Raw genomic sequence first — 27,740 nt, 5'->3', positions numbered from 1 at the left:
ACTGAAGTAGTGTGTCATGTACAGCCGCTTGCGATAAGGGTTCTTGGAAGATGCGATCCTGTCACGCTTCCAAAGATCCATAGCCTGCGCTCAACGAGAAGTGAGCCGCATAACCGTCCTCGAGCAGAATTTCTCCGCTCTCTCATTTTCGTGAAGCGCTCTCCCACGTCTTTCGCCACCGCCGCTCAGGAGAAGAACCAGAACATCAAGAAGCAAAACGCAATGAATGAGCCCATGATAATCCCATCCCGTCTCTTCCTCGCCGATATCCTCGTGATCAGGGTGTTGATTCCGGGCACCTGGCTCGCCGCAAGAGTAATTCGCCGGTTGATGTGCGCCAGCCGCTCTCGCTGGGACGCGAATGAGTCCTGCACCGCGTACGCTTGGCTCAGCACGCTGTCGGCCACATCGTGGCTGCGGTCCAGCCTGCCCCGCTCGTCCAGCATGTAGTCGGCCTCGCCTTGCTCAGGGTTGGCGGCGCGGTATGCCGAGATGTCGTCGCGCACGCTGCCTAGCAGGTTGGCGCGCGTGCGGGCCGACTCGAGCGTCGACCGCAATCGGGAGAGATCCCGCCGGTGGTCCGAGAGCTTGTCGCGCAGAAGGGAGAGGTTGTTTTGTTTGAGCGCTGAGGGGGAGGGGTCCGAGGTGAGGAGGCGGGTGAGGTGGGAGATTACGGACTCGCGCTGAAGAGGCAATGTATTAGTGGTGTTTGGATTTATGTGAACAGTTTAACCTGACCCCTGAAGGCTTACTTTGTCCAAAAGCTCCCGTAGTCTCGTTTCCGTATGCCTTTCCTCTTCTGTCGGCTTCGGTGGGATATTGGTCTGGTTCGAGAACTGGGCGTATGTATGGAGGAGCATTTCGGTCTGTGAGAAACTGTTAGTCTCATACCCTTCCCATTTCCCAACGCCAATCACCAGTCCAGCCGTACTTGTGTTTCGAGCGATCGGGCTTGTTGTCGTAACTGGGCCCAGCCCTGGGTTGAGGATGTTGTCGCCGCCATGATGCAGTGCTGCTCCTAAGCTATTGGGGCAAGATCGATGAATTTCAACGGATGCGATTCGTCTGAGTTTCCTGACGGCGGCACTCTTGGCGGGAGGAAGATATTATGCGGTTCGAATTCATATATTGTCTGTATTAGTAGTGGTAAGGTTGATCAGGACAGGTCAACCGGTGGAGGATCCTAGATCAGACGTAAATGGTCGTGATGATGATGATTGATGATTGCACGGCAGAGATGTGGCTTTGTTAGTGGAAGAAGTTCAGTTACGTATCGGCAGGCGCCACAGTTACATGTCCACTGTACCTTAGCGGCCTGGGTCGACTCTTCAGCTGAGTTGCTGCAGAACGACAGAGCTGAAGATAGGGCTTCACCACTCAGGGGACCCGACGATACATTCCATGTCACCTTATGCCAGGTGTCAGCGCCTCGGCACTGGCAGCTGATGCACATCTCAAGAGTCTAGGCCAAGCATGACATCAAGGTTCATACAACTACTATCACGCGAGATATCTGCGGACCGTACCGTTCTCCCGTCTGAACAGTGACAGACATCAACTGCGGCCGTGAACGTTGGCGCGGGTTCATAACCATCACGGTTGATGATACTAAAGTTATTGGATGCAGCGGACACGATTGGTCAGCACACATATAGACATCGATGCGAGCGAAGATACCTCAGCTATTGTTGAAAGACATATGACAGAAGGGCCAAGCCATGTTTACACGAGCTTTGTAAAGTGCTGATAAATCGCAAAGACTCACCATACAGTCGTCCTAGATGTTCACTAAATACGTGTAATTCGCAGACATACACTGACGCAATGAGAGACGCAGATTCGCACGTAGAACGCACGAAGGATATCAATGGTCGAGTATGCGGTAGGCGCAGTAAATAGCATCTGTAGGTATTGATCTTCCGCTCTTTGGACGGATCCCTAATCGCATGGTTTGGTGCGATACCAGGAGGAACAGGCTCTCTGCGAGAGTCGAGTGCCTTCACGAGCCCCCTGTACATTGCCATGGGGCGTCCCCGATGCCTCGAGTTTCGCTCGTGACCCGTATCCTCTGCAAAACCGAAAGCCGTATTTTACCATCCTGATGACTGTAAACCCTCATAACAGACGCCGTAATGGACCCGAGAACCGTCAACGTCCAAATGCAACTGACCGAGCCATACCGCGAACCGCTCCCGCATGCAGTCCCCTAGCACCCATGCCCACAATCTACCACTTCATCTCGTGGGGCTTGTCACCCTTGCGGAGGGTGAAAGAAGAGGCGAGGTAGCTGGCGAGGAACTCGACCTTCTTGATGTTGGCGATGAGGGCCTTGTCGATGGCCTTCTGGTCGGCAACGCGGCTGCTGGAAACCTCCTTCTTCTGCATCACTATGTCAGCATTGTGCGCCCCGTGTTCCAGCTCGGAATTCTTAAGTCGTACCTGGGGCTTCTCGCCCTGCTTGAAGAAAGCCTCCTCACCGGCCTTCTCCTTGGACTTCTCGGCGGTGAAGTACTTGGGCTGAGCAATCTCGTTGATCTTGGCCTCGTCGATGCCAGCGAGATCGACCTTCTGGGAAGTGGCGATGACGTAGCGGGCGTTGACGCGACGGAGGGGGACACCGTTGATCTTGAAAGGGCCGGTGACGAGAAGAACACCCTGGTCGAGAGCCTTGAGGAGGACAACGCGCTTGCCACGGAAACGGCCAGCGAGGAGGATCAGGACGGTACCGGGGACGAGGGTGCTGCGGGGAGACCACGGGCGGATGGTCTTGCGGACCTGTAGAGAATATCGTAATTAGAATCAGTCATGTTCGCGGAGTTTGGGAATGTCCGCCTCTTGTCGTCGCCTCCACGAGATGCGCTTTGCGGTCCAAAGTCCAAAATCGCAGCAAGTGCTGCCGCCCTCCACTTGCGCCCTGGTTGTCCCCATTTCCGCGCCAAATCGATAACCGCCAAACCGGCCGCAATTCCACCAAGTGCATCTCGCGATACTTCGCCAAAAACGTCGCCGGTCGCCTGGAAAACTTGTGCATGCACGTACCTTGCGAGGCTGGGCCTCATCCTCAGCAGGGTACCATTTCTGGGCCTTCTCGGACGAGTGAGGGACCGTCCGGGTCGCCTTGCCAAAGGTCTTCGTCTGGGGAGCCGCCGCGGACGACATTGTGTGGACTTTGGCTGGGTGGTGAGGTTAGTGCAGAATCGTCGTCAACTTCCTGACTGCTGCTCGAGATTTTAGAAATGTTGGAGTGGCCCCGGTTGTGTGCATGTTACGAAGACCCAAACCCCAAGCTAACCGCATTTGGATTTTGCGGGACCGTTCACCTTTGGCAGGCGGCAACGCACGGGCCACCTCGGAAACGGTAGGGTTTTCCGCCCTCCCTGCGATTTTGCGCATCCACACCTCTCAGATTTTGTTGGATAGCGAGTGCCTGAAGACCGCGATCCTCTGATACTTGTCGTGGTCAAGCCCTACTCACCCAACGTCCTTCAAGCTCGACGTCAATCACATTCAAGATGGTACGTACGGCTCTTCATGTCCGACGGCTCTTTGGGGGGCACTGTTATGCTGCCAATTTCATCGATGTCTTGTTTGGCAATTGCTGCACTTCGCCGATGATCTCATTTGCGACGACATCGCAGACGCCAACCGATGGCAGACTGAAGTTTTTGGAAATGCGGTGCATTGGCTGACTCCAAATTGTTATAGTCTTCTGGAAAGGTCAAGGCCGGCGCTCTCTGGTCCAAGAACAAGGACGAGCTCACCAAGCAGCTCGGTGAGCTGAAGACTGAGTTGGGTCAGCTTCGCATCCAGAAGATCGTCTCTTCCGGCACCAAGCTCAACAAGATGTACGTCGATTTTGCACCCGCCGATTTACAACGAGCCACTTCGAAAACGGGATATGGGAACTTGGACGAATCTTTGGGAATATCAGGGAGGATTGAACGGGTTGGCTGACAGGCGCATCTTTTTACAGCCACGACCTCCGCAAGTCGATCGCTCGTGTCCTTACCATCATCAACGCCAAGCAGAGGGCTCAGCTTCGTCTCTTCTACAAGAACAAGAAGTACCTCCCTCTCGATCTCCGCGCCAAGCAGACCCGCGCTATCCGCCGCCGTCTTTCCAAGGAGGACGCTTCCCGCGTTCTTGAGAAGACCAAGAAGCGCACCACCCACTTCCCCCTCCGCAAGTTCGCCGTCAAGGTACGATTACACAATGCGCCGGCCTCAATGGATGAGAGACGCAAAGTTCCCTCCATTTCACCTGGTGTCGAATGCCGATCCAAATAGGAAGAACCAAGACCATGCTAACATGCGTGTCTCCAGGCCGCTTAAATGTGCTTCTTCTGGGGTTAAGGGGTTGGTTGTGGGTATTTAAACAGGCAGCGCGGTTTTGAAAAAGGATTTCGCACTCGACACACTGCATCATCAATGGAGCATGCTTGAACGGGTTTTTTGGGTGCTATCAACGAGGTCAACGAAAATCTTGATCCGGCTAGGTAGCTCCATAGCTGCCGAAATGAATGCCACGGGCTGAACCACCACCATCGCCACCACCGCAGACGGATTGTTCATGATGATACCCACGTTGGATACTTGACGACCCCCCGGCCGGATGCTGTTCTGATCGAAGATTGCAGCAAGGGGGCTCATGGCTTGGGTCCCTCTGTGCGATACAACGGCTCCTTTGGGGCTGATTGGTGTAGCCAGGTACACATAGTTGCCTAGAAAAGAGCGCAGTTGTCCGGGATGGGAATCTTTCCAGGGCTGCGTCGCGAACGTATTTGTCCTTGGCTCTTTGACTGTTCTTCATGATGTCCCTCTATTCTCCTGGTCCTGGAGTAATGATCGTCTCGCCTCTGCTTTGCTTGGTAGATTGTGACGTATTCTGGCCGTCTGCGTAGTATGTACACACTAGAGGTACCTCCTGCGGTCACGTATTTAAGCGACGTCCACGTCTTTTGAGGCTCTGCGCTGCCAATTCCAGTCCTGTTTGTTGACACACCCCTGAGTCCACACTCATAGACACTGTCAATTGTCGTTATGTCTCCAGTGTATTCGCACAATGCCGCTCCCACCATGGCCAAATGCGCACCAACAGCCATCCTATAGAATGTCGACTATATCAAAGTGCATTGACACCAATCCTGCCACCCTATATGGTCTGTTAACGCATGATTTTGACCGATTTACGGACATTGACAGCGTGGGACAAGTCAAATTGACTATTATTTATTTCTGACCGCCCGGCAGAATGGCAATGGGACGGCGCTAGCGAGTCTTTAGCGTGATGCGTGCCAAGCATGGACCAGGTCTGTGTCTGTGATGAGGTGGTGGAAGCTCCAACTGTCCTCTTGTGGCGGGCGCATTGGGGATTGGACTCTGGCTGGACCTCCACCAGTCCGTCAGTGACAGCGAAGCTCTCCAACAACCTGCACCATCGCGAGGACGCACAAACTACCAGATCACGGCCATCATGTCGGCCGATTCCCTAGAACGTCTCGCCAGCGCGGGCAAAGGGGATAGCACCCGCACATTGCTGCGAGTGATTATCCTCTTGCTTGTCGCCGGTGCCGCTATCTCAAGCCGCCTGTTTTCTGTTATTCGTAAGCCTCCCAGTCCCCAGCTTCCTTGACGTGGAACATGCGCGGCAGAGTAGAGCTCCGGACGAGCTGGGCAGCAATGTCACAAAGCTGAACCCCTCCATACCGTCCGCAAAGCTATCCTTTGCCCCAATTGTCCAAGAGGCTGAATCGTTTGAATACATTTTACTTTTAATGATAGTTATGACTGCTAACCGCTTGCGTGCAACCAGGTTTCGAATCTATCATCCATGAATGTCAGTTCCCGAGCTAACAAGCTTGCTTCCTCCCCAATCCACAACGCCAACTTGAACTACGTCCCCAGGCACCGCAACAACACCGAAATCCTCACGATAATGCATCACTAACTCCCGTATAGTCGATCCTTGGTTCAACTTCCGAGCGACAAAATACTTGGTTGCAAATGGATTCTACAAGTTTTGGGACTGGTTCGATGACCGGACATGGCATCCCCTGGGCCGCGTCACTGGAGGTACTCTCTATCCCGGGCTCATGGTCACCAGCGGTGTCATTTACCACGCTCTGAGGGCTCTCTCGATTCCCGTCGACATCCGGAATGTCTGCGTTCTTCTTGCACCGGCCTTTTCCGGTCTTACTGCCTACGCCGCTTACCTCCTCACCAACGAGATGACCCCGTCTTCGTCCGCCGGTCTCCTTGCCGCCATCTTCATGGGTATTGCCCCTGGCTATATTTCACGTTCGGTCGCTGGCAGTTACGACAACGAAGCCATTGCCATTTTTCTGCTGGTCTTCACCTTTTACCTGTGGATCAAGGCTCTCAAGCTCGGATCCATGCTTTGGGGAGCTCTTTGCGCCCTCTTCTACGGTTATATGGTTGCTTCCTGGGGTGGTTATGCCTTCATCACCTGTCTCCTCCCCCTCCACGCATTTGTTCTTATCTGCATGGGTCGTTACAGCACTAGGCTTTATGTTGCGTACACCACTTGGTATGCATTGGGAACATTGGCCAGTATGCAGATTCCCTTTGTTGGTTTTCTGCCTGTCAAGACTAGCGAGCACATGCCTGCTTTGGGTACGTTGACTTGACCAGCCCCCCTCTTTCGAGTCGTTTTACTGACACTTGGTAGGCATCTTTGGATTCCTTCAGCTTTTGGCTTTCCTCGACTACGTTCGTTCAGCGATTCCCAGCCGGCAATTCCAGACCTTCTTGTGGGTCTTTGCTGGAAGTATCTTTGGTATTGGCCTCATTGGCCTTGTCGTTGCTACCAGTGCTGGTTTCATTGCTCCCTGGAGTGGTCGATTCTACTCCCTGTGGGACACAGGATACGCCAAGATTCACATCCCCATCATCGCCTCGGTCTCTGAGCATCAGCCCACAGCATGGCCCGCCTTCTTCTTCGATCTCAACATGCTCGTCTGGCTCTTGCCCGCTGGCGTCTATCTGTGCTACCAGAAGCTGGCTGATGAGCATGTCTTCGTCATTGTTTACGCCTTGTTTGGCAGCTACTTCGCCGGTGTCATGGTTCGTCTCATGTTGACGCTCACCCCTGTTGTTTGCGTTGCGGCGGCCATTGCGCTCTCCACCATCCTTCACACATATCTCAAGGCCAAGTCACCCACCCCGGAGGAGCTTCTTCCTGATGAATCTACCGACGGTACCTCCAAGAAAGCATCGAAGTCGGGTCTTAGGGCGTCGAACAAGCCATACATCGGCATCTATGCGACCTTCTCCAAGGTCACCATTGTTGGTCTCATGACCGCCTACCTATTGCTGTTTGTTGCTCACTGCACGTGGGTGACCTCAAACGCTTATTCGTCACCTTCAGTCGTCTTGGCCAGTAGGATGCCCGATGGTAGCCAGCACATTATTGACGATTATCGTGAGGCGTATCAGTGGTTGCGCCAGAACACCAAGTATGATGCCAAGATCATGTCTTGGTGGGATTATGGCTACCAGATTGGTGGCATGGCCGACCGTCCCACGCTTGTCGACAACAACACGTGGAACAACACACACATCGCGACTGTCGGCAAGGCCATGGCCTCCCGCGAGGAAGTCAGCTATCCCATCATGCGCCAACACGAGGTGGATTATGTCTTAATTGTTTTCGGTGGCCTTTTGGGATATTCCGGCGACGATATCAACAAGTTCCTCTGGATGGTTCGTATTGCCGAGGGCATTTGGCCTGATGAGGTCAAGGAGCGCGAGTTCTTTACACCTCGCGGTGAATATCGTGTCGATGCCGGGGCTACCGACACCATGAAGAACAGCTTGATGTGAGTGCAGTCCTGCTTCCACGGCCACCTCTATTACTAACTGTTTCACAGGTACAAGATGTCGTATTATAACTACAACAACCTCTTTCCCCCTGGACAGGCTCAAGATCGCGTCCGTGGCGTCCGCCTTCCCGACGAAGGTCCGGTTCTCAACACCATCGAGGAGGCCTTCACGAGCGAAAACTGGATTATCCGCATTTACAAGGTCAAGGACCTCGATAACCTAGGCCGTGACCATGCTTCTGCTTCTGCATTTGAGCGCGGCCAGAAGAAGAAAAAGGTGATAAAGAAGAAGGGACCTCGGGTTCTGCGTGTAGACTGAGATAGTCGCATGGACGGGGCATATGCAGATCTATAGATGATATTTGAAGTTATTTACTGGTTTAAACCGGATGGGTGAACAGAAAAAGCCGGGTTGGCACTGTGTAAGTTAGCGTCTGTGTTGGAGTGAATATGAATCGTTCCTTTCGACTGCATTGTGAGTAACAGTTATCTCATCCCCTACTTGTTGAAAGATCAATACGTCTCAGGAATTCCCGTGTTGGTAACGATGTTGGACGCAACTGAAGTCAATTCCACTTTCCACGAGTGGTACTGACAGTTTCACGTATTGTTGTCGCATGTATCGACCGGCCAATGGATCCTGCAAGTTTTCATCCGAACCAGGTCCTCTATTCGCGGTTTAAAGTATTCAGTTCTCACTCCTGCGTCTTCCGGAGAGTCCCAGTCTTTAACGCGTTCTACTTGGAGTCAAAAGATTTCAGTCGCGTCGGTCTAACCCCCCGCCAGGTCCCAAACTCGTAACTTAACCCTTTGCTCTTCAGCCTTTAAAACCATCCTTCCACCCCCGCGTCTCTGTTGCCCGTCTCTGGCAACCCTGCACTCTTCGACACCTCAATTTTGCAGCTGCCCGAGACCGTTTTGTATTCTCAGCCCAAACGATTTTATACCGTTACCATTACACCCGATACGCGGTGGAGTAGAGGTACCTATCCCCACGGTTTCCGACATCCTGGGCACCTTCCGTCGTCGTCCTCTCTTTCCTATTCACTTCTACCACTCTGCTAACAAATAGTTGTCGGGTCGTTTTCTTTCACTAAAGTGTCAGTTCCTCAAGGACAGGATTTTATGGTTGTTTCTCTTCGTTTTGCAACTACTTCCTTTCATTTACACTCTTCTTTGCGTATACCTTTTTGCAGAACCAACTCCGCGACAGAACAACAATCTTTGGATCGCCTCGACGCCAATTTGGTAACGCGTACGGCGTTATATCCAGAGATCACTGCCCGCGGTCAGACGTGTGGCGCGCTTGATACGCGACAAGGTAAGCCATCCGCACTTTTACCTTCAGTTGTCCCTCTCGCGAAACACGACCGCATCGACACTCAGTTTGTGTGTCGCGGGTCATTCACGACTCCTTAAACAACCTCGAGCACCCCACGATACTCCTTTGTCGTTCTTCTTCGAAAAGCATCGGCCGGTCAAATAGCTAGAAGTCGCCGCCAGGAGGCCCTGCCTCTACCCTTCACTTGACGTTTTGATCCTTTGTTACTCAAAACCCTCTCCCTTGGCAAAAATTGCAAGCTGACCGCCCCAATTCGGTATTACCAGCAAATAAATAGCTCTCAGACACAGAAATCTTTCTTCGCGGCACCATCATGCCTCGTAAGAAGCGTGCATCCGTTGTGGACACGCTGCTTAGTGTTAAGGGCGTGGCCAGATTACTCCGAAATTTCACAGTGCAAGATCGATTGGGGCCTGACAATCTTGTGGCTAGTTGCGCAGCCTTGCGGAGCAGTCTCCAACCGGTCGTCACTCGCAAAGCACCTCAGAGACCTCAGGGATCAAACGTGGTCATCAGCGAGCGGGAACGCGATCAAAGCCAGATCATCCAGGTGCTTGGCCAGAGAGCCTGGAGCCCCGGGACCCCGAAGATACTTTCCAAGATGACGAGTCTGAGTACTAGGATTACGAGGACGACCAATCTTGGGATTATCCCTCTTCAAATCGGCATGGTCACACAAGCAGAGCGGATCTCGAGTCCGATAGCCGCTACGCCCTCTTCCAAGCCAGTTGCAATGGCTTCTCTGAACCTTCCACCAGAACCCAGTCCATTCCTCGTACTCCGACCACTGTCCAACTTCCTACTCAGCGAGGCACCAGATCTATGACTTCCTCTTCCAGGGCTGCCGCCAAATCAAAGTCACCACGCATTGGTGGGAGTAACAGACGCAAGACCATGCGTGAAGATACCAATCTTGAATCTTCCGGCTCGGAAAGATCGATCATACGCCAGAAGAAGTCTTATGGTGAACCAAAAGACGACGATCGGTTCAATCGCGAGTCTGCGTCAGTTTTTGCACCGAAATCGGCCATCACGAAGAATGAGCCCCGGAGAGATTATGCTAATGTTTCGGATGGCTATCAATGCCAGACAAAAAAAGTATACAATGGTCGTTCTTACCAACGCCAGTTCACCAAACGGGCGCCAGGCCGTCAAGTTCGCTTCGTTAAGTCGAATGCTCATCTCCGTGGATTGGTTGATAAGCTATCAACACCTGAGTACGACAAGTTCGAGGCTCACTACCAGAAGATGCTGGCTCAAAAGCAAGACAAGGGCTTGAATAATCCGAAGTCACCTCACTCCCCGTCTCCAACTCCAAACCCGGATTTCGATGCACCTCCACTGTCATCTCAGCCCGCAGCACCTGAATTGCTTACGGCTCTTTCACTGCCTGCTTCATCAATCTCCATGAAAACTCGTGCACTTCCTTCGGCATCTGTGCCCAGATCTAGGACGGCGACAGCGTCTGGGGTATCGGTTTCCATGGCATTACCTTCCGCATTTCGCACAAATGCTTCATCCACGGCTGCCACTGTCTCTTCAGATTGCGATTCTACTGCAGTCTTACCCACGGCGTTGAAAACGCCTTCCCATGCAATTTCTAGGGCACCGTCTTGTGCAGCTTCTAGGACTCCTTCTATCACAGTGTCCAATATTCCATCACATACAGCCTCTATAGCAGCTTCCCGTACAGATTTAAGGAGTCCACCTGGTGCAACTTCTAGGACCTCAAAAACTCGACAACATGGCTGCGAATCCTTCATCACTACTCCAGCCGCTGCTTCTATGAAGCCAACACTGAACTCTCGGAAAAGCACTTCAAATTGCGTGGACCCCATCATGACCCCTCGTCCAGAGTCTACCAAGGTTGCATCCATGTACAGGAATTCGATAAACGAGGAGTGTTCGCACGCGCAGTCAAACGAGAAGGTTGATGAGCATGGCGACAAGCAGCACGGTGTGCAAGTCAATCAGGGACCGGGTGAGCAGGGTAACGGGCAGGTCGATGAACACGTTGACGAGCAGTTTGGTCAGCACATCGACGACCAGGCCAACAACCAGGGTAACAAACAAACCGACTCCCAAGCCAAGAATTCTGTATCAACGAGCAGGGAGACTGCATATGGCGGGCATGCAATTACCCCAGATGTTGCCATCAACGGCAACAACGAGACCGGTTCCAACACATGTCCCTTGAATGGCCTTCTTCCCGAGGTCTATGATTGCAAGCACGACACTCGACATTGCTTCGCCTGCAGTCGTCCCAGAGACGTGCGGTATGTCGATTTCAGGCATAATTATTGCCGCGGAGAGGAACCTCAGCGTAGTCTTTGCCGCACCTGTCATCGACGCCTTGACCGGGATATGGAACTCGACCTAAAGCCCAACAATAGTAACAAGAGGACGCTCACGGACATCAAGAAATTTCACTGGTGCGCGCAGTGTAGCACTATCAGGTCCCATAAATTCCATGAGCATTACCCCTCAGGAACGGAGGTCCCTCCTCGTCACCAGCTGTGCCATCCATGCTGCAAGTGGGCTAAGCTATCTCACAAGAGTGAACTTGCCCTTTATGCCCCAGCTAAAGTGGACGATGACGCTAGCAACAATAGCAAGAAGCGAGAAAGTGGTGATAAGAAGGACCATGCCGGAAACTCCCTGGTAAGCTTGGTCATGCCCTAGCGACGCGGATCTTACTTACAATACAGCAGCATCGGCATAAAGACATCAGACCAGCTGACGATGGCCCTCGAGATAGCCCAGCTGTGGTCGAACCCACACCTTCCAACATCCAAGCTCAGGAAATGCAATACCTGAAAGCTTCGGCACCTGTCCTTAGCTCTGATCCAGGTCATCAGCATCATCCCCCGAAGTCTCATGCCATGACCGAAAGTTTGGTATCACGGCCCGTACCTGAAAGCTCATCTCAGGGTCAAACTCTGAGGCCTGTCACTTTTTCTGCACCTGGCAAGCACGATCCTTCTAGTCGTTTAGACGTCTATTATTCACAGTCATGGCAGATCCCAGTCGACGATAGTCCTCCTCCTCAACGCAAGAGGTCTACTGCCACCTATAGCTATGATCAAGGTAGCAAGGACCAGCTCCACGAGAATCTCCATGTGAACTATCATGAGATCCTTGGCCAAGAGGACGTTTGTAACCATCAAGCCAAGCACCATCGTGGCACCCATGAAATCAGCTTGCCAGAGATTTTGCTCACAGTTCCCATTGGGGACGTTCATATAACGCAGCAAACCTTGGTTTCGGATGAGATATGCCCTGGAAGCCCGCTCCACGATCACCTTTCCCAGTTCTCTTGGAAAGATGGTGATGCGCGTCATCATTCAGGGTATCAGCGTCAACCATCAATGCAATCACATGCAAGCAATCAGACTGTGCACCCCTCGGACAATAACTTCACATCCTGCCGCAACAAAGAGAACTACCCGAATTACCCTCCTCAACATGCTACTCCTAGGCAATTTCATTGGCCGACTGGGCGGGGAGAGGTGGACAACAACCAGCCCAAAGGGCTCTCCGACATGTTCTACGAAACAGCTGAGGGCAAGCGCGCCGATGCCTTCTTTGCCTCCATGAGCAGCTGGTCAGAGCCTAATTCCAAGCTGAAACCTCGGAATGGACCGACAGACAATTACAACACATGGCCTCCCGGCTCATACAATACAACGGAGCCGGCGGCCTACGAGTACCTAGAGAAACGTCGGTCTAAGAGACCAAGTGTCATTCCCGGATCGCTTCCCCATGGCCACGTGCGCAATGTTAGCGACTCCTTGTCAGTCGAAACGGTCGGTGTGTGGCAGGGCGTCACTCCAGGAGCGCCTAAAGCGGAGGTTTCAGAGCCGGAATCTCCAGCTGGTGAAGAGGTGAGTCAAGTTGCTTTTCGCATGCGTCATTCCCGCAGAAACGGAACAAAGGAAGACAGTGGCTCGTCTGCGTCAAATTTCTAGGTTATCATTCTTTACCATTTCCTTATTACTCCTTCACCTATTGCCTGCACGTCACTTCCCGGTATACTGTCTATCATATTCACTGATCTTCCACATTCCCCCTCTTCTTAAGACCGTAGCCATGTGGCTACTATAATGTTTAGTTTCACTCTAATCATGTACCCATGACTATTTTTCATCGATTTCCCTGGCCCCTTTGCTACATATACCTGTTATGCTGTACAGTCATAACAAGCACACTTGGTTGTTGTACCGAGCGGTAAGACAGTATGCTTACAGTGCAAAGCTTCATGCATTCTCCTTGCTGTTCTTGGCCTGGCGAGACGACATGAAGGCACATTCATCCGAACTTCTTCCTGCTCTTATAAGGCAGATTCATTATGATATTAGCGCAGGTGTAGAAACCTTTTCTTCCGGGCTGGCAGGAAGAACAAGGCAGACTCACATCAGTGGCATCAAGTCCATTCTGTTCATGATAAGACACACACCGAGGGGGCCCAGGGTTCAGCAAACCCAATGTAATAGGCACGGAACTACTAAGTCTTGTACATGGCAAAGTACTGCTACATCGGATAGTCCTTGGAACATCCCTCACCGGTAGACCCAGAAGAGAATGATAAGATGACAGGTGTCATTAAAAGGCTTTCCCTCAAGAACATAGGAAACTAGCGAGTGGCAATCGCTATACACCTCTTAAGTCCGACATAAACGAATACCCAAGCATCACAACCAAGCAGTTGACACCCGACCCATGGCAAGCCTACAGTATGGCTGTACGTGACACGCAATGCTACTCATGGAAGAACGAAACCCAAGCCGTTGAAGAAATCGTAGCGCGATCGTCGGAATAGAACAACCAGTATGGACTGACTCTCTGCCTTTTAGTTTCCACATTAACACAGAATACACGACCTCTAATTCACAAAGAGAACAGGCAGGCTTTGGTGGTAGTGCCATTCAAACGCTGGTCATGGTAGCCATCCTTTCCCTTGAGCATTCTTTTGCTAAATCTCGTAAATGAGCATGTATAAATGGAACCGTAAGACGAGCAAGCGGAATAGTAGAGTGAATAATTTAAAAGAAAAAGGGAGGAAAAAAAACAGAACCCAGGTTGGGTCAAAAATTTGCAGAGGGTTTAAGCCTCCGGTACACAGAGCTTTATCTATTCGCTTTTCAAACATTGCTTTTAGGACAAGGTGAAATTTTTTGCCAGGCCCTCGTTATTCGATGCCAGCACAACGGGAGAGAGCGAGGACGGCGGACACAAACTTGGGAAACAGAGAAAAGCCTATAGACAGACGATGTATCACGGCTCAAATCCGTGGTTCACGAGGTGACAGCTCTTGTTTCATACATTGGCGCTGTGCACAAATTACTTTCTCGCAATGCTAACGGGAAAGAGAGGGCAGGGTCCTCAATATCTCTTGTCACGCGGCGTGTTGGCCATATCTAATGTTTTGCCATCCCAAGTGAAGAGTCTCCCTTATCACATCTCTCTGCATATGTGTTTTCATACCGCAGAGAATGACAGTACAACACTACATCAGCCTTGGAGAGTTCCCAGACGGTCTGCTGTTTCTACGTATACGGATTACTGTTCAAGGTTTTGGCTTTACCCAAACCCTACAATAACCCTTTTAACCGTAGAACACACTGCCCAGAAGTGCCCATGAGTCGAATGTTGCTGGTTGAACAAAGTGTATGCCCAAAAGTGCTGGCAGAACATTGCTACCGCGTAGCTCTCAAGGTAGCTCTTATGCTAGAGGTCGGCTAGTATACCGACCAAAACCCCCAAAGAAAAAAGACAAAACCAAACCAAAACAAATCAAAAATGAGCCCAAAGCCTAACCTCGAATGTGGATAAGTGAAAACCACAACCCTCCCACACCTACGCCATCCATATAGCAGCTTCTACATTGGAAAAAAAAAAAAAAAAAAAAAAAAAAAAAAAAAAACTGACAACGTGCATTCATCATGTATCCATCCATGGAACTACTCCTGTGTCAACGTCCTCAGTTTTGCCGCGCAACCCATCCCTACTTCAGTCCGTAAACAAGCAAGATACAAAGAAGCGGTGAAATCTTCCTAGACATCCACCTATTCCTGTTTACTTTTGTGCTGCTGCCCTACTACTTTCTGCAAGTGGTAGTGGTGGGCCTTGTGGCTGGGTCCGAGATAGGGAGAGAAGGGCTTGCTCGGGTGTTGGAAAGTCCAAACCTGAAGGTTGGAATGGTTCGAACCGAGCTTCTGGTGGTGCCTGTGCCTGTTGGTGTTGTCGTCCCTGTTGCTGTAGTACTTGCGGTAGCTCCTTCTGCCCTGGCGGTAGTTTCCGTAGCTGTTTCTGTTGTTGATGATGCCCTAGTTCTTGCTGTTGTTGTTGTTGTTGTTGTTGTTGCTGATCTTGCTGTTGTGATTGCGGTTCACCGACGACACTATCTCTATCCACGCTGGCAGTCGCACTTCGCGAAGGAGCAGTAAAGTCAAAGTCACGGCCCTCAGCTGCCCTCTTTTCCCGAGCCTTTAAACGCTTGACGCGACCCAGTTGCCTGTCCTCTTTGGTAACTTTCTTCAGTTGTCTGCTGATGGTGGCCCTGCTGACGTTGCAATCACAGGCCTCTTTGAGAAACTTTTGCATGTCTTCGATCAAGGCATCGTCGTTATACTTGAGCCACTCAACAAGTTTCTGTTCGACGACGAGGTGCGAATGTTAGCTTGACGGGTTCCTAAGACATGCCTCCCCTACGATAAAGGTAGTCGGCAACGCGAAATACAACACTACGCAGTACGTACCTCGAGGTTCTCAGCCTTTAATTTCTCTGCATTTTTACTGACATCCGGTGGTGGTGCGATCCTGCCATTGGCTTCGAACTCATACCTCCTTCGACGGATGGTGCGCTCATCAAAGCCCAGAATGAAGGTGATATCGTGGTTGGACAGTTTGTCCCTGAGAGTGAGCATCCTTTCAAGAAGGACTCTCTGGTCCTCGGTAAACCGCTTGCCCGTCATGATGGAATAACCACCTACGCAAGGGATTGATCACGTTCAATAGACATGCGGATTGCGACATGAGGTGTTGCCTAGGAGCGCGATGGTTGTAGCAGCCGTGAGAGTGATACCTAACAGCGTTAAGCAACGAAGTGAACGACGGACATTGAATTGCTTATCCCCGGACGGACATTCAGTAGGACGGGCTTGCACGGGGTTTGCCTAGTTGAAATGTGCGGCGGCCTGTCCGCACTTGGCAGCAAGGTTTTGATGGCACATCAATGCAGTGGCTGTCGTATCTCTGTGTCAGGGTTAGGGTTTTACCTTAAGAACTGTCGGTAACAGCGTGCCAACTCGCCAAACGAGAGTATGCAATCCAAACTTGGACCTTCACTGCACAAGATTCAAGAAATTCTGACAAGCAATAGCTATTTCTGACACTTTTCCAAAATCCAAATGATCAGTAACATATTTGATCCTGGTTTTCACTTACAGATAGTCAGTAGCTATGCAATAGGAGATGTTGATAGTCCAGGCCTAATCTGTCCATACTTTACTCATTAACGCCATTGCACAAGATTTCTCTATGAGCATTCTGAGCAAAGCTCTCATCACGAAAACCACCCAGCAACATAAAATTCAGTTTTGGAAAGGTAAAAGGCAATCTCATGTTGAAGTTCAAAGCCTAGGAGTTGGTGGAGCTAAACCGAAATGAAGCATTTAAGACGAACCGCCTAGGCGGGTAGGGCTGCACTAACAAAAGCACCAACCCCTGATTTGAATGATGTCAACCAGAATTTTGGTGCGGGGAACAGCATGGGATCCCCCACTTTCTCCGCATGCGCTCCAAAACTCCCGCTTACCAGAAAAGCTCGGCCATGAGGCCGTCGACGTCATGCAACTCGAATACTGTCAGCTATCAGACCACTTACATTATTACCCCACCACAACCGACACTGGCTCGTACCCACCGCTTAATAGTAGTGTACACTACAGCATAGGAGCTCAAGAGCGATCTGTCGGTCCTTTATGCCACTTCATCCAATCATGGAAGAAGCAGGAGATGCCAAACGTTATGACTTGTTGGGCCGGGGACGTCGGTGTACAATGTTTATACACTAGCGGGCCGTCAATCCTTCCTTTATCTAGACGAGCCGAACCAAGCACTATGACATGTCGTCATGGTCCAACACACAAGGAAGACGGGCCGCTAAAGGTGTGTGTGTGTGTTCAGCGCTCGAATAAAGGTTGAAATAAGACGCCATTCTCGCTCACTGGTGAACCCGTCTCACCATCCTCACATGCTCCTCTGCCCTGGCGATACCACGACTCCAGGACGCCGACCTCATCAATAACCGAGGAACTAGAAGAAGCACTAACCTCTGCTTCCACATCGTAGCCCACCATGAAGGACGTCGAAGATATTCACCGTCCGATGCTTAACAGCCTCCAGAGTACATCAGCTAAGATGAAGAAGATTGTCCTCTCAGTCAATGCTGGGTCCTCCTCCGTCAAGATCTCAGCCTACAGCGCTCTCTTCGGCCAAGCGCCCATCCAGCTTGCCGAAGCCCAAATAAGCGGCCTGACCGCACCACCTCCCACCCTTCGATACACACGGCATGGCGAGAAAGTAATCAACGACGAGGAAATCAAAGATCAAAAGGTGTCCACTCAAGCCGATGCCTTCGATATCCTCGTCAAGGCCTTGATCGACGACAATGGTGTCCCCGAGATCAGCAGCAAGGAGGACATCGCCTACATCTGCCACCGCATTGTTCACGGCGGAGACTTTGTGCGGCCCAAGCTGATCTCGGACGAAACCTACCACAACCTCGAGAAGCTAAACGACCTGGCGCCGCTGCACAACTCCACCAGCCTCGTCATCGTCCACCGCTGCATGAGCGACATGCCCAAGACGACCTTTAATATCGCCTGCTTCGACAGCCAATTTCACCACACCATCCCCGAGCACATCCGGACGTACCCCATCAACCAGGACATCGCGCGGAACAACCATCTAAGGAAGTACGGCTTCCACGGCATCAGCTACGCCTTCATCACCCGTGCCACCGCCGAGTTTTTGGGTAAGAAGGTCGAAGACGTCAACATCATTGCTCTCCATCTCGGATCCGGAGCGAGTGCGTGCGCCATCAAGGGCGGAAAGAGCCTTGATAACAGCATGGGATTGACTCCCCTAGCTGGACTTCCTGGTGCCACGAGAAGCGGGAGTGTCGATCCTAGGTTAGTTTCCGCTTTGTCCTATTTTATTCCTGCCCCCCAGAGATCTCATCTTCCACAATCCCTTTCTTTCCCCAAACTAATCCGTCTTTTCCCACCCCTCTTCCAGTCTTGTCTTCCATTACGCCAGCGACGTAGGCAAGCTCTCTCCGGCCTCCACGAAAGATCTCCACATCTCCCGAGCCGAAGAGATCCTCAACAAGCAATCCGGCTGGAAAGCTCTGACGGGCACCACCAACTTTGGCACCATCACCGCCGCTTTGGACCCCTCCTCTTCAGACACCACCTCCCATCTATCTCCGGAAGAAGTCGCCAAAATGCGTCTAGCATTCGACATCTTCGTCGAACGCATCTGCGCCTTCATTGGCTCATACTACGTCTCGCTCCAAGGACAAGTCGACGCACTCGTGTTCGCCGGCGGCATCGGTGAGAAGAGCGATCGGCTGCGGGCAGCGGTCGTTGAGCAGGTTAGCTGTCTTGGGTTTGGACCCGTAGATAAGGAGGCGAATGAGACGAGGGTCAAAGAGGAGTTGGATGATAGTCATGATGTTATCGAAATTGCTCCTCCAAACTCAAAGAAGGGGAAAAGAGATGGGAGAGAGCATAGGGTTTTGGTTTGCAAGACTGACGAGCAGTTTGAGATGGCGAGGGCATGTGCCGAGGATGGGGAATTTTGGCGATGAGGTGGTGCAGTGCGTGGTGGTGGATGGGGGGTTTTCGATAGAAGGGGGGAGGAAACTTCGATTTGGGCAGAAAGAAGTTCAAGTTGAGAGAGGAAACGGAGACTCGGTTGGAATGAGAGCGGGCAAGTTCAGTTTGTTGGACATCGACGCCTTTGGGAGGTCAAGCATGTTGAAAAAGTAATAAAGCACATGCATTGACCAAAGTTTCTCGAGATCCATCTTGGAAAATAGGGTTCAGATGAAACGAAACGCTCAGTTAGGCCTGCATACATGCGTCTATTTCTTTGCAAAGCACGTTGAGGTGCCAGCTCCAGCCAGGAGTAAGCATCTACCGCTAAATATATCTGCCTGTAACAGTGTGCAGATGCAGGTGCAGGACCTTTTACGAGTAACAGACGAAAAACGACGACACATCTACATGTTGATGCACGGTCTTCGCCTTATACGCCAGAAGGTTAGAAGGGTGGAAGAGTAGCTATCCTGCACCTAGCATCTTGGTAATGAATTATGACCTACCTCTTGATAAATATTTTGCGTACTTACCCTGGAACGAGTTTCCTAGAAGACAGATAAGCCCGTGCTAGCTATGCCCATAGACGGAGTAACATTACCTGTTGATCACAAGGGAAGAGACTAGCGTCATCATAGGAAAAGTATTGTATGTATGGACAATTTGTCAAGTTTGTTATTGGTCTTTCAACTATATAAGACGCTGTGTTTATTGTGTAACCAAGAAGAGGATATCAATGCCAGTTGCAAACCCTAAAATTGATACACTTGGACAGTAGAACGCCAAGCCACTCATTCCATACGGCCACCATCCTGATCGGTCTGTTGTCGGATAGATGACGAGAAGAAACAACTTCACCCCTGATTGCGCCGTACCCTAAGCAAATATACCCCTTGCCCTCTTCCATGTTGCCTAATCCCAGTTCATGTTGATGATTGAATGCAAGAAAATGAAAAAGAAAAAAAGAAGAAAAAAAGGTCTCCACCATGCGTGTACATGACCTCTAAATTGTAAGTGTATAATCCCAGGCATAAAAAGGCCTTTTTGACAAGTACCGACCCCAGTAAGATATTGCATGCTTCGCAACACAAGAGAATAGAGTGAGGGTTGTTTTGTACCATTCCCCATAGGATCCAAGACAACGGAAATGTGAGAACCCGCGTCATAAAAGCGAAAGCGCGGCGGGAACGTCATGTCTGACAGCAAACACGCCTGTCAGCTGGCAGTGGCGAGACACAAATGCTCAATCCTCCGAGAAATACAGACGCAGATTTGAAAGGGGAAAAAAAGGGTCATATTAAAATGTAGAGTTGACTAAGAAGACCCTTCTTGGCAGGCGACTGCCATAGCCAGAGCGTCTAGCCCGCTACTCGGCGTTGGCACGGCGACCGAGGGACTCAGAAGAGGAAGGTTAAGTCCACGCATGTCCCAGGCACTCCCAACCCCAGGTGTGAGTGGTAGTGTGACCGGGCTAGCGGCAGCGGCGACGGTTGTTACTGATGTTGTTGACTTGGATCGGGAGGACTTTCCTGAGGAAGAAGGCTTGCGCTCTCCAGCTAGAGATGGCCGGGCAGATGAGCGCGACTTGTCCTTGTAGTGTGTTTCCAGATGCTGCTTCATGTTGTCGGCCCGTGTGAACTTCTTGGTGCAGCCTTGAAACGAGCAAGGGACAGCCTTTTCGGCAGTGTGAATCTTGGAATGCCTCGAAGCATGGCCGGATGTAGTGAAGGTCTTCTCACAACCATGGCTGTCCCGATACCTGCACGGATAGCGCTTGCCGGCCCTTTCGGTGGCTGCCGGGCTGGCAGCGTCATCCTCATAAGACATGGACCTGCTGTCGCTCATGGTGCGCGGCCTCTTCGCACCAATGTAGCTGTGAGCGTCGGAGTAGTCCTCGTAGGGCCGAGTATCGATAGGGTAACCCCGGCTATAGTCATAGATGGGAGTCATGGGAGAGATGGGCTCGTTGCTCATTTGAGAGTCATAGGAGTCGGATCGAAGCAGCTCTGGAGTGTTTGGTGACGACGAGATACTCCTGGTCAAGGCGGGGTGGTAGGGTTGTCCAAAGCTGGATGGCGCGCGGTAAGGCATGGGCTGATACTGGACCTGGGGAGCTTTTTGAGGCTCATCATCGTTGAGGAGCTGGACAGTGTGTCCATTGGCGTCCCTGGCGAACATGATGGTAGCGGTAGCGCGCAAAGCAAGGCCGGATGACGGATAAAGATGGGGCGGAGACGGTCCAATAATTGTGGACTCGGGGGAAGGCGGAGGATCGACGTCGGCGGAAAAGAACCGAATGGATTGCAGAAGACCAAAAAAGTTACAAGCTGATGAGAAAAAGTTACTCTGGCTGAGAACAGGCGCAGCACACAACTTCCGAAGCAAGTTTGGACCGTCGTTGGTTTGCTTCCGTGAGGCTCTCAGAAAAGGCGGTGCAATGTAGCTAGACGCTTAGGTAAAATGGCCCGCGCTGAAAACTTTTCGCTGTCGGTGGCCGAATGTCGGGAAAAAAAGCTCAAAGCTCTAACCACCGATTCTGTCCTGGGTAATGTGTGGTGAATGCAATGGGTCGGTAAAGGTAGGACCGAGATCTGTATTTGTCTTTGTCGTTTGTTGTTGACTGGATGTGGTAACTGTATGTATACTCCTAAGATGGGTGGGCGAAGAAGTCGGCGGTCCTGTGGACGGATGAGACGGACGGTGAGGATGAATGCTTCTTGGATGGAGTAGCGAGCAGAAGATGAAGACAGGAACGAAGAGGAGGAGAGGCTGGATAATGAACCCTTTTTTATGAAGTGAAGGAAGGCACGGAAGGCACGGGACAGCCGGTGTTAATAAAGGGAGGCACGATGAGCTCTCGGTCGGTCGCTGGTGCGTCGCTCAGGCGGGCTGGCGGACATCCGACATGGGAAAGTGACCGGGCGCGCTCAAACCCCATTCTCAATCCGTCTTGCATCCTGGGAACCCACTTGGCGTCCATCGCGCAGGGGTGTGTTTCCTAGATTGTGCCATTGTTGCGGACGGCCAGCGAGCGCAGCGAGGGGCTGCAGGTTGAGCAGCCGCCAGGCGTGAAGATCCCTGCGAACCGGGCAGCTACTCCCTACGGTACCTTCCAGTGTGTTCCTGAGACCGTAATCTGTCAGGTATTCCCGTAGGTACCGCTCAGGTACGTACCTCCCGTCTCCCTCCAGCGCTGCGCAGTGCTGAGGGCAGCACAGTATAAGGGCGTATCCCGCCAACTCACCGTTTATGGAATAATGTTGGCACTGTCCGGCCATCGCCCCGTCCAGGCATCGCATCGCCGCGCCCATCGTTAGTCGCATCGACCATCACCGGCATCGTCTTGTCTCTCCACTCACTTTCCCAGCAGCACCTTGGCTTGCGACACGAGCGATGACCTGGACGGAAAAAAAAAAAAAAAAAGAACCAACGCTAGTAAGTAAAATCCTGTGTGTATTCGTTGCATGACTCCCCGACACGAAGGGACTGCAAACATACGGCAAAAGTCCAAACTGGTTGTAGTACGGGAAGCATGTTCGAATGGCACGCAGCAGCGCGGTTTTGCAGGCCTTTGTGCGAATTCAGACATCACACTCAGGCCGCGTTTGAAAATATGCAGAGAAAAAGGAACGGTGTCTGTTGTGCAAAGGATCATGTCGACTCCAGGTACCCTACAAGAGAGGGTCTTCCCGCAGGCTAATTGATGTTCTGTCACAGTTGCCGTAACATAATCATTACGCTTATATTCCCGTTTTTGACAACAGCCAACCTTTGCAAAAACTTAAGCCTGCACACCCCGCTCACGCCTACTCATCCAATCCTCTCAACCCCTGCTTGGCTGACATCCCGGCGGCATGCGTCGCCCTAGAGACCAATTCAGCTAGCTGCAAAATTCTGGGTTGCCCCAAGATATACGAACTGGAAACGATGACGAAATTCTTGCTACATCTTCCCCACGACCGACCGTTTGCCCTCTCCGGTGCGACAATCGTTTAGGAGCGAGGGCCCTGTGGGCGCTGTCTTGGTCCTCTTTCCCATGGCAGCGCCATATGGATACCAGCCAGGTCTTATACCCCAGATGATACGTTTGTTCCGCCCACTTATAAGGGTCCTTGGGTTGGTGTTGAAGAGGCCGTCCGATCTGGATGGGATACGGAACTTGGGGTTGGATGCTTGTTGAGGATGTGATCAAAGGGATCAAAGGGATCAAAAAAAAAAAAAGATGAAAAAGATAAAAGAAAAATGAAAGAGCTCTATTTGGGTAAGTTGCAACAGCTCCGCTAGTAAGGGAAATCCCATTTTCGGCACTAGCACCGGTACTTTGTAAACTACATTGCTAGCTGGATCAGCGCCGGAGACACGGATGGGTGTGGCTTCCTTGATTTGCACATCATCGTGGGGAGCGTCTAGGGGAGGAGCAGATCAGGTACATCGAGACCACGCAAGGCCACCCGCCTGTAGCATTCAGTATTATGCAGTCTGCTAGTGTACAAGGCGACAACGGGCTGGCAGCAGACACACGCACGCACGGAGGCCCGGGGCCCGGGGCCCGGGGAAGGTAGTATGATTCCCCCCCAGGATGCCGATTGATTGGCTGCTGGCTTGCGGCTTTGGGTATCGCCAGGAAACCAGAGATGTGAATCGATATCTCCCGTCTCTTTGCTGAAATCTGGATCCTCTCCCCCAGCTATCCTTCCACCCCTTCTTCCCAAACCCTTCAACATCGCAGCTAATATGGCACCGCCTAGACGGCCATGGCTAACAGGGTGGTGGGCGATCATCATGGACATTTCCAGACCGAGTCAGCATCTCCTCAACAACACCTTGTTTGGGTGCCAATAGATGCTTCCTCCGTACAGGGATAGCTTCCAAGCCAAACTAGGCGGCGGCAGCTTGGAATTTCGGAGGGAATTCCCATTGAGCATAGTGCAGTTCCTACCGGGCCCGGGCCTTCTGGTACACTTTCCCACTACAAGTCACCTCCTTGATAGTTTAGAGCCCCTATCGAATTCGCCAAGGGTATCCCAGACCTTGCTGGCTGTCAAAGACGACTTGGGGCTCAGAGAGACATGCAGCTAGCGTGTCGCGCTCCGTCCCCTCTGCTCCCCATCCCACGGCAACAACCGACCATTGTACAGCTCGCGCAAAAAGGCCAATATTTGAGGAAAAAAAAAAGAAAAAAATTGATAGGATGACGTCAGCGGCGGCAGCGCAAGGACCCCAGCTTTGTTTCTCATAACAGGCCAGAAGCGGACACGCTTAACAATACGGCATCTTAACGGCATCGGCAATTTCCGTCTTTTCCATGCTGACACCTTCTGGTGATAGTGGGATTGGGAAGCTTCATCTGCTACCTCGGCGTGGCTATCAAGCTCCTGCACAGCACTCGTAGGACCCCTGATACTGTACTGGAGGAGGCAGGCCACACATGTTATCAATGCAGGGTTCCGTTGCTCGGAAAACAAGATGTTTGGTTACCTGCCCTCAGATTCAGAAATCTCACAGGTAGGTGAATATACACAATAAAACGCAGTCAAACCCAGGATTCGGAGCTGCCAGCCATATGTTCCCGCTGGTGTGCCTGTCTGTGTCTCGCAAGACCTCATAAAGTCACTGGCCTGCCCAGGACCTACATACCAGACCTACATAGCCGCATCAAGCTTCTGAACCCGTTTACCCCTGAGTTTGGAGGCAGTATCCTTGGAATTTTGACTCGTGATCCCTTGTTGTTGGCCATCGGCAGGGAAAATCGCCATGATGCACAACAAAAGGGATGGAAAAGTGGCTGTTGGTGCTGAGACAGATAGGCACAAGGGGAAAATCACGAGGAGCACAGCAAAGCAAAAGCTTGGAAGACGGATGGATTCATGGATGCTTGAGATCGAGCGATTTGGTAACGTGGCACTGACAGCCCCGGGATGGCGCGGCGTTGGTTGTCACGGTTGTGCAAAAATTGTCGATAATCTCGATATTCCAATCCACCAAGAGCCAACATGGCAGGAGACAGCAAAGACGACGCTACGGGGCAATAGGGACCGCGACTGGCCCATCTGCTTGTCCACTTCTTTAGCTTCTCATGAATTCCTGGCTGTCGGTCTTCGTCGTACCAGAAATCGCCATGGGCGGCCCAGAGCTACCCCAGTTGAGGGACGAATTCTGAATTGCAATGCCGATGGACAAGCCAATAATCGGAAAGTTACCGATCGAGGCTCCTGAACCCTGCGCCTCATGTGGAAAAGAATAGAGATGCGTTGGTTCCTGTCCGAAATGGACGCCATCGGAGCCTCAGCAACGTCTCCGCACACAGTGAGCGAATTGCCCTTAGGTTCTTGGCAATCTGTATAGTATGGCCTGTCCACACGATAGCTTCGTAATCGGCACGGTACCTGTAGTCCACAGAGCACAGTATGCCTACGCTGATATACACTATTATCGTAGAATTGGGCAGAATATTTTCCGAATCTTACTCAAGTAGCGAGCTGGCGATACATTTGTATTTACACGTGTAGCCGCCTGCGACAAGCTATCCACATCTCAAGGGACCTTGGCTGATGTGCAGACCAACTTTAATAGCTCGTTATGTACAAGTAGTCAAATTACGGCCGCCGCGGATCTCCTAAAGAAGGAATTTGTTGTCATTGATTCATAGCGTGTAGAAACCAGGAACGAGAGACAAGACTATCCACGAGACATTAACAACAATCGGGCGCAACGGCTATAGACAGGGAGTCATGTACACTTATATCCCTTACGAACGACCAAGGGTCTATCATTCGATCCAACTCGGACCATCCGGCTTCCTTGCGTTGAAGATGCACTGCAGTTAACGTTGTGCGTAGAAGTAGCTGAAGAGGAGTTGTGCTCCGGCAGGAAGTGGTATAACTACGCTGGCTATAGCTCCATTAGTTTGTACAGACATTATACGCGCGGCTGAAAACGCTCCGCGAAAGGCTGAACATTCGGGTGGCAGACGTCATCATTGTAGCGGCCACATAGTACATACCCATTGTTGTGCTGTCTTCATTTCCCCTCTTCTGAGTGCAAAGATCAAAAGCACAGTCCGCCGTCGTCTGTCGTTCCTTCCCTGTCCACGCGCATCAAAATGTTTGTCCCCACCCCACTGTACATATTCTCCGCATTTGAAATCCCCAAGTCCTGGTAAGAAACGGTCGTATCTACTAGTGCTTTGACTAGTCTCGAAAACAACATGGACCTATCTTGATACCGCTCTACTTTGTAGCACTAGGGAGAATTTTAGTCCAATAGCTAATTACATGAAGGTACTCCGACATCTTTTTTTCTGACTCAATGGATCAAGATAGGTAGGCGTGAAATCAAGATCTCAAGTACAAACTTCAACCATATTTACACTCAAACTCGACTGATGAGAGTTAGATATCAGTTCATAATGGCCCGTTGCCAAAAACTGATATAGTCAGGCAATAACACCAGAGTTTAGGGACAAAAGCTCCGGCCGTATGTGAGGGGTTGTGTCAGGGGTCCAATTCTCCGCTTGTCTATTAAAGAAAGGTCCCAATTACACGGAAGCGACGCGATATAGCGATCATGATGAGGGTGAGAGGACTAATCCTTTGTACTGTGCAAGTATACTACAGACAGGGGCTGCCTTACGGGAATGCAATCGAGTCACTTCAGTACAGTCTTTTTTTTTTTTTTCTCCCTTCGTGACCCTCCCTTTCACGGCGCCTTCCACTACAGCCGCCACGTCTCTTTGACTCCCGTTTTTAGGCGAGGGGAAGGGTTCAAGGGATCGCAACCCCGAAAAGCCCGGGCACAAGCACAAGCATAACCTACATACACGTGATACATACTATGCAGGACACGCACTTGTGCTAGAGCCGAGGGGCCTGAATGGATGAGGTGGTTTATCATTCTAGAAAACCATGTATATAAAAATTCCCGTGCGGTCTCCAGCTGTTTGACGTATTTGAACCATCTACTACTTTCAAATTCAGTGTGTTGTCCCGTAACTTCTCGGTGACAGCGGTGGTATCTCCTCTGAGCTCCTCGTCTTTCCTCCGAGGTTCCTTGTTATTACTTTAGTGAGAGTGCTTGCGTGATAGTAACTGCCCTGTGGTGCCGATTGTGTGCCGTGTGTGCCTGCCCCTCCAATAGCCAGATCCAACCAAGTGTGTCGGGAATGACTGCATGCGGTGCTCTGGTGAAAAGGTTTGACCTGTACTGAAAAAGAGAAGTGCTAGTGTGAAGTAAAAAAAAGTCCGGACACTCACTGGGTCTGATTTGGTATAATCGTGTCCGGACTATTGTTCACATCTACATAGTATGTCATGCCACAACTGCCACGGCCCCCGACGGTTCGCAGGCCAAGTGGGGCTTCCCGCATTTCGCCCACTTGGCCCGCTTAGCACGCTTGGCAGGACCCGGTCAATCAGGGTCTCGATGCAAAAGGTCTCGATCTAGGCCCAAAATCTCGATCTGTCGTCATAATGGTAGCGTTCATCCTTCAATCACTCTGACAGCCGACCGTGTCAAACTTCGATGGAAGACCCTGGATCCGATTCCTAGAGCCTTTCGTCATTTCCGTCATGTGCGATGCCCCAGTTTGTTCCAAGGAAACTTGAAACCGTATACACGCCAAAGGGACCCAAAGAACGCTCGCAGTCCGTACCTTTTGAACAACAGTCGAATCGCT

At 51.3% G+C, this 27,740-nt stretch overlaps 11 protein-coding genes across 11 annotated transcripts; 6 read left to right on the top strand and 5 right to left on the bottom strand.

Moving 5' to 3' along the window:
* Nucleotides 1-45: 45 nt before the first annotated feature.
* On the bottom strand, nt 46-1,194 carry NEUTE1DRAFT_91795 (uncharacterized protein; the record flags this gene model as incomplete). Its single annotated transcript, XM_009858275.1, has 3 exons — nt 46-683; nt 753-866; nt 932-1,194. The coding sequence occupies 3 exons, from the start codon at nt 1,001-1,003 to the stop codon at nt 186-188; spliced, it is 684 nt and encodes a 227-aa protein (XP_009856577.1).
* Nucleotides 1,195-1,699: 505 nt separating this feature from the next.
* Nucleotides 1,700-3,268, bottom strand: NEUTE1DRAFT_119009 (uncharacterized protein; the record flags this gene model as incomplete). The annotated part of the gene is made up of 3 exons (XM_009858274.1): nt 1,700-2,379; nt 2,440-2,775; nt 3,040-3,268. 3 exons carry the CDS (start codon nt 3,157-3,159, stop codon nt 2,227-2,229), a joined length of 609 nt encoding a protein of 202 aa, XP_009856576.1.
* A 138-nt stretch (nt 3,269-3,406) lies between these two features.
* Nucleotides 3,407-4,808, top strand: NEUTE1DRAFT_119008 (uncharacterized protein; the record flags this gene model as incomplete). Its single annotated transcript, XM_009858273.1, has 4 exons — nt 3,407-3,515; nt 3,706-3,845; nt 3,974-4,199; nt 4,323-4,808. 4 exons carry the CDS (start codon nt 3,513-3,515, stop codon nt 4,329-4,331), a joined length of 378 nt encoding a protein of 125 aa, XP_009856575.1.
* Nucleotides 4,809-5,426: 618 nt separating this feature from the next.
* On the top strand, nt 5,427-8,305 carry NEUTE1DRAFT_150374 (uncharacterized protein; the record flags this gene model as incomplete). Its single annotated transcript, XM_009858272.1, has 5 exons — nt 5,427-5,602; nt 5,812-5,835; nt 5,958-6,632; nt 6,688-7,837; nt 7,889-8,305. 5 exons carry the CDS (start codon nt 5,473-5,475, stop codon nt 8,157-8,159), a joined length of 2,250 nt encoding a protein of 749 aa, XP_009856574.1.
* A 1,190-nt stretch (nt 8,306-9,495) lies between these two features.
* On the top strand, nt 9,496-13,261 carry NEUTE1DRAFT_105897 (uncharacterized protein; the record flags this gene model as incomplete). The annotated part of the gene is made up of 4 exons (XM_009858271.1): nt 9,496-9,613; nt 9,868-11,843; nt 11,894-13,066; nt 13,151-13,261. 4 exons carry the CDS (start codon nt 9,496-9,498, stop codon nt 13,259-13,261), a joined length of 3,378 nt encoding a protein of 1,125 aa, XP_009856573.1.
* A 1,996-nt stretch (nt 13,262-15,257) lies between these two features.
* Nucleotides 15,258-16,156, bottom strand: NEUTE1DRAFT_53955 (uncharacterized protein; the record flags this gene model as incomplete). The annotated part of the gene is made up of 2 exons (XM_009858270.1): nt 15,258-15,833; nt 15,941-16,156. 2 exons carry the CDS (start codon nt 16,154-16,156, stop codon nt 15,258-15,260), a joined length of 792 nt encoding a protein of 263 aa, XP_009856572.1.
* Nucleotides 16,157-17,429: 1,273 nt separating this feature from the next.
* Nucleotides 17,430-19,056, top strand: NEUTE1DRAFT_91783 (uncharacterized protein; the record flags this gene model as incomplete). The annotated part of the gene is made up of 2 exons (XM_009858269.1): nt 17,430-18,376; nt 18,483-19,056. 2 exons carry the CDS (start codon nt 17,541-17,543, stop codon nt 19,054-19,056), a joined length of 1,410 nt encoding a protein of 469 aa, XP_009856571.1.
* A 237-nt stretch (nt 19,057-19,293) lies between these two features.
* Nucleotides 19,294-19,555, top strand: NEUTE1DRAFT_119007 (uncharacterized protein; the record flags this gene model as incomplete). The annotated part of the gene is made up of 1 exon (XM_009858268.1): nt 19,294-19,555. A coding segment is annotated over one exon (238 nt), but the record flags the coding sequence as incomplete, so codon positions are not given.
* A 163-nt stretch (nt 19,556-19,718) lies between these two features.
* Nucleotides 19,719-21,247, bottom strand: NEUTE1DRAFT_119006 (uncharacterized protein; the record flags this gene model as incomplete). Its single annotated transcript, XM_009858267.1, has 1 exon — nt 19,719-21,247. The coding sequence occupies one exon, from the start codon at nt 21,242-21,244 to the stop codon at nt 20,381-20,383; it is 864 nt and encodes a 287-aa protein (XP_009856569.1).
* A 746-nt stretch (nt 21,248-21,993) lies between these two features.
* NEUTE1DRAFT_53743 (uncharacterized protein) lies at nt 21,994-22,377 on the bottom strand (the record flags this gene model as incomplete). Its single annotated transcript, XM_009858266.1, has 2 exons — nt 21,994-22,202; nt 22,311-22,377. The coding sequence occupies 2 exons, from the start codon at nt 22,375-22,377 to the stop codon at nt 21,994-21,996; spliced, it is 276 nt and encodes a 91-aa protein (XP_009856568.1).
* Nucleotides 22,378-24,823: 2,446 nt separating this feature from the next.
* On the top strand, nt 24,824-25,310 carry NEUTE1DRAFT_105893 (uncharacterized protein; the record flags this gene model as incomplete). The annotated part of the gene is made up of 2 exons (XM_009858265.1): nt 24,824-25,207; nt 25,248-25,310. The coding sequence occupies 2 exons, from the start codon at nt 24,824-24,826 to the stop codon at nt 25,308-25,310; spliced, it is 447 nt and encodes a 148-aa protein (XP_009856567.1).
* Between the last annotated feature and the right edge of the window lie 2,430 nt (nt 25,311-27,740).

The sequence above is a fragment of the Neurospora tetrasperma genome (genome assembly GCF_000213175.1).
Source record: "Neurospora tetrasperma FGSC 2508 unplaced genomic scaffold NEUTE1scaffold_81, whole genome shotgun sequence".
NCBI classification, from domain to species: domain Eukaryota; kingdom Fungi; phylum Ascomycota; class Sordariomycetes; order Sordariales; family Sordariaceae; genus Neurospora; species Neurospora tetrasperma.
The sequence above is the reverse complement of the archived record's forward strand: the minus strand, read 5'-3'. Positions and strand labels throughout refer to the sequence as shown.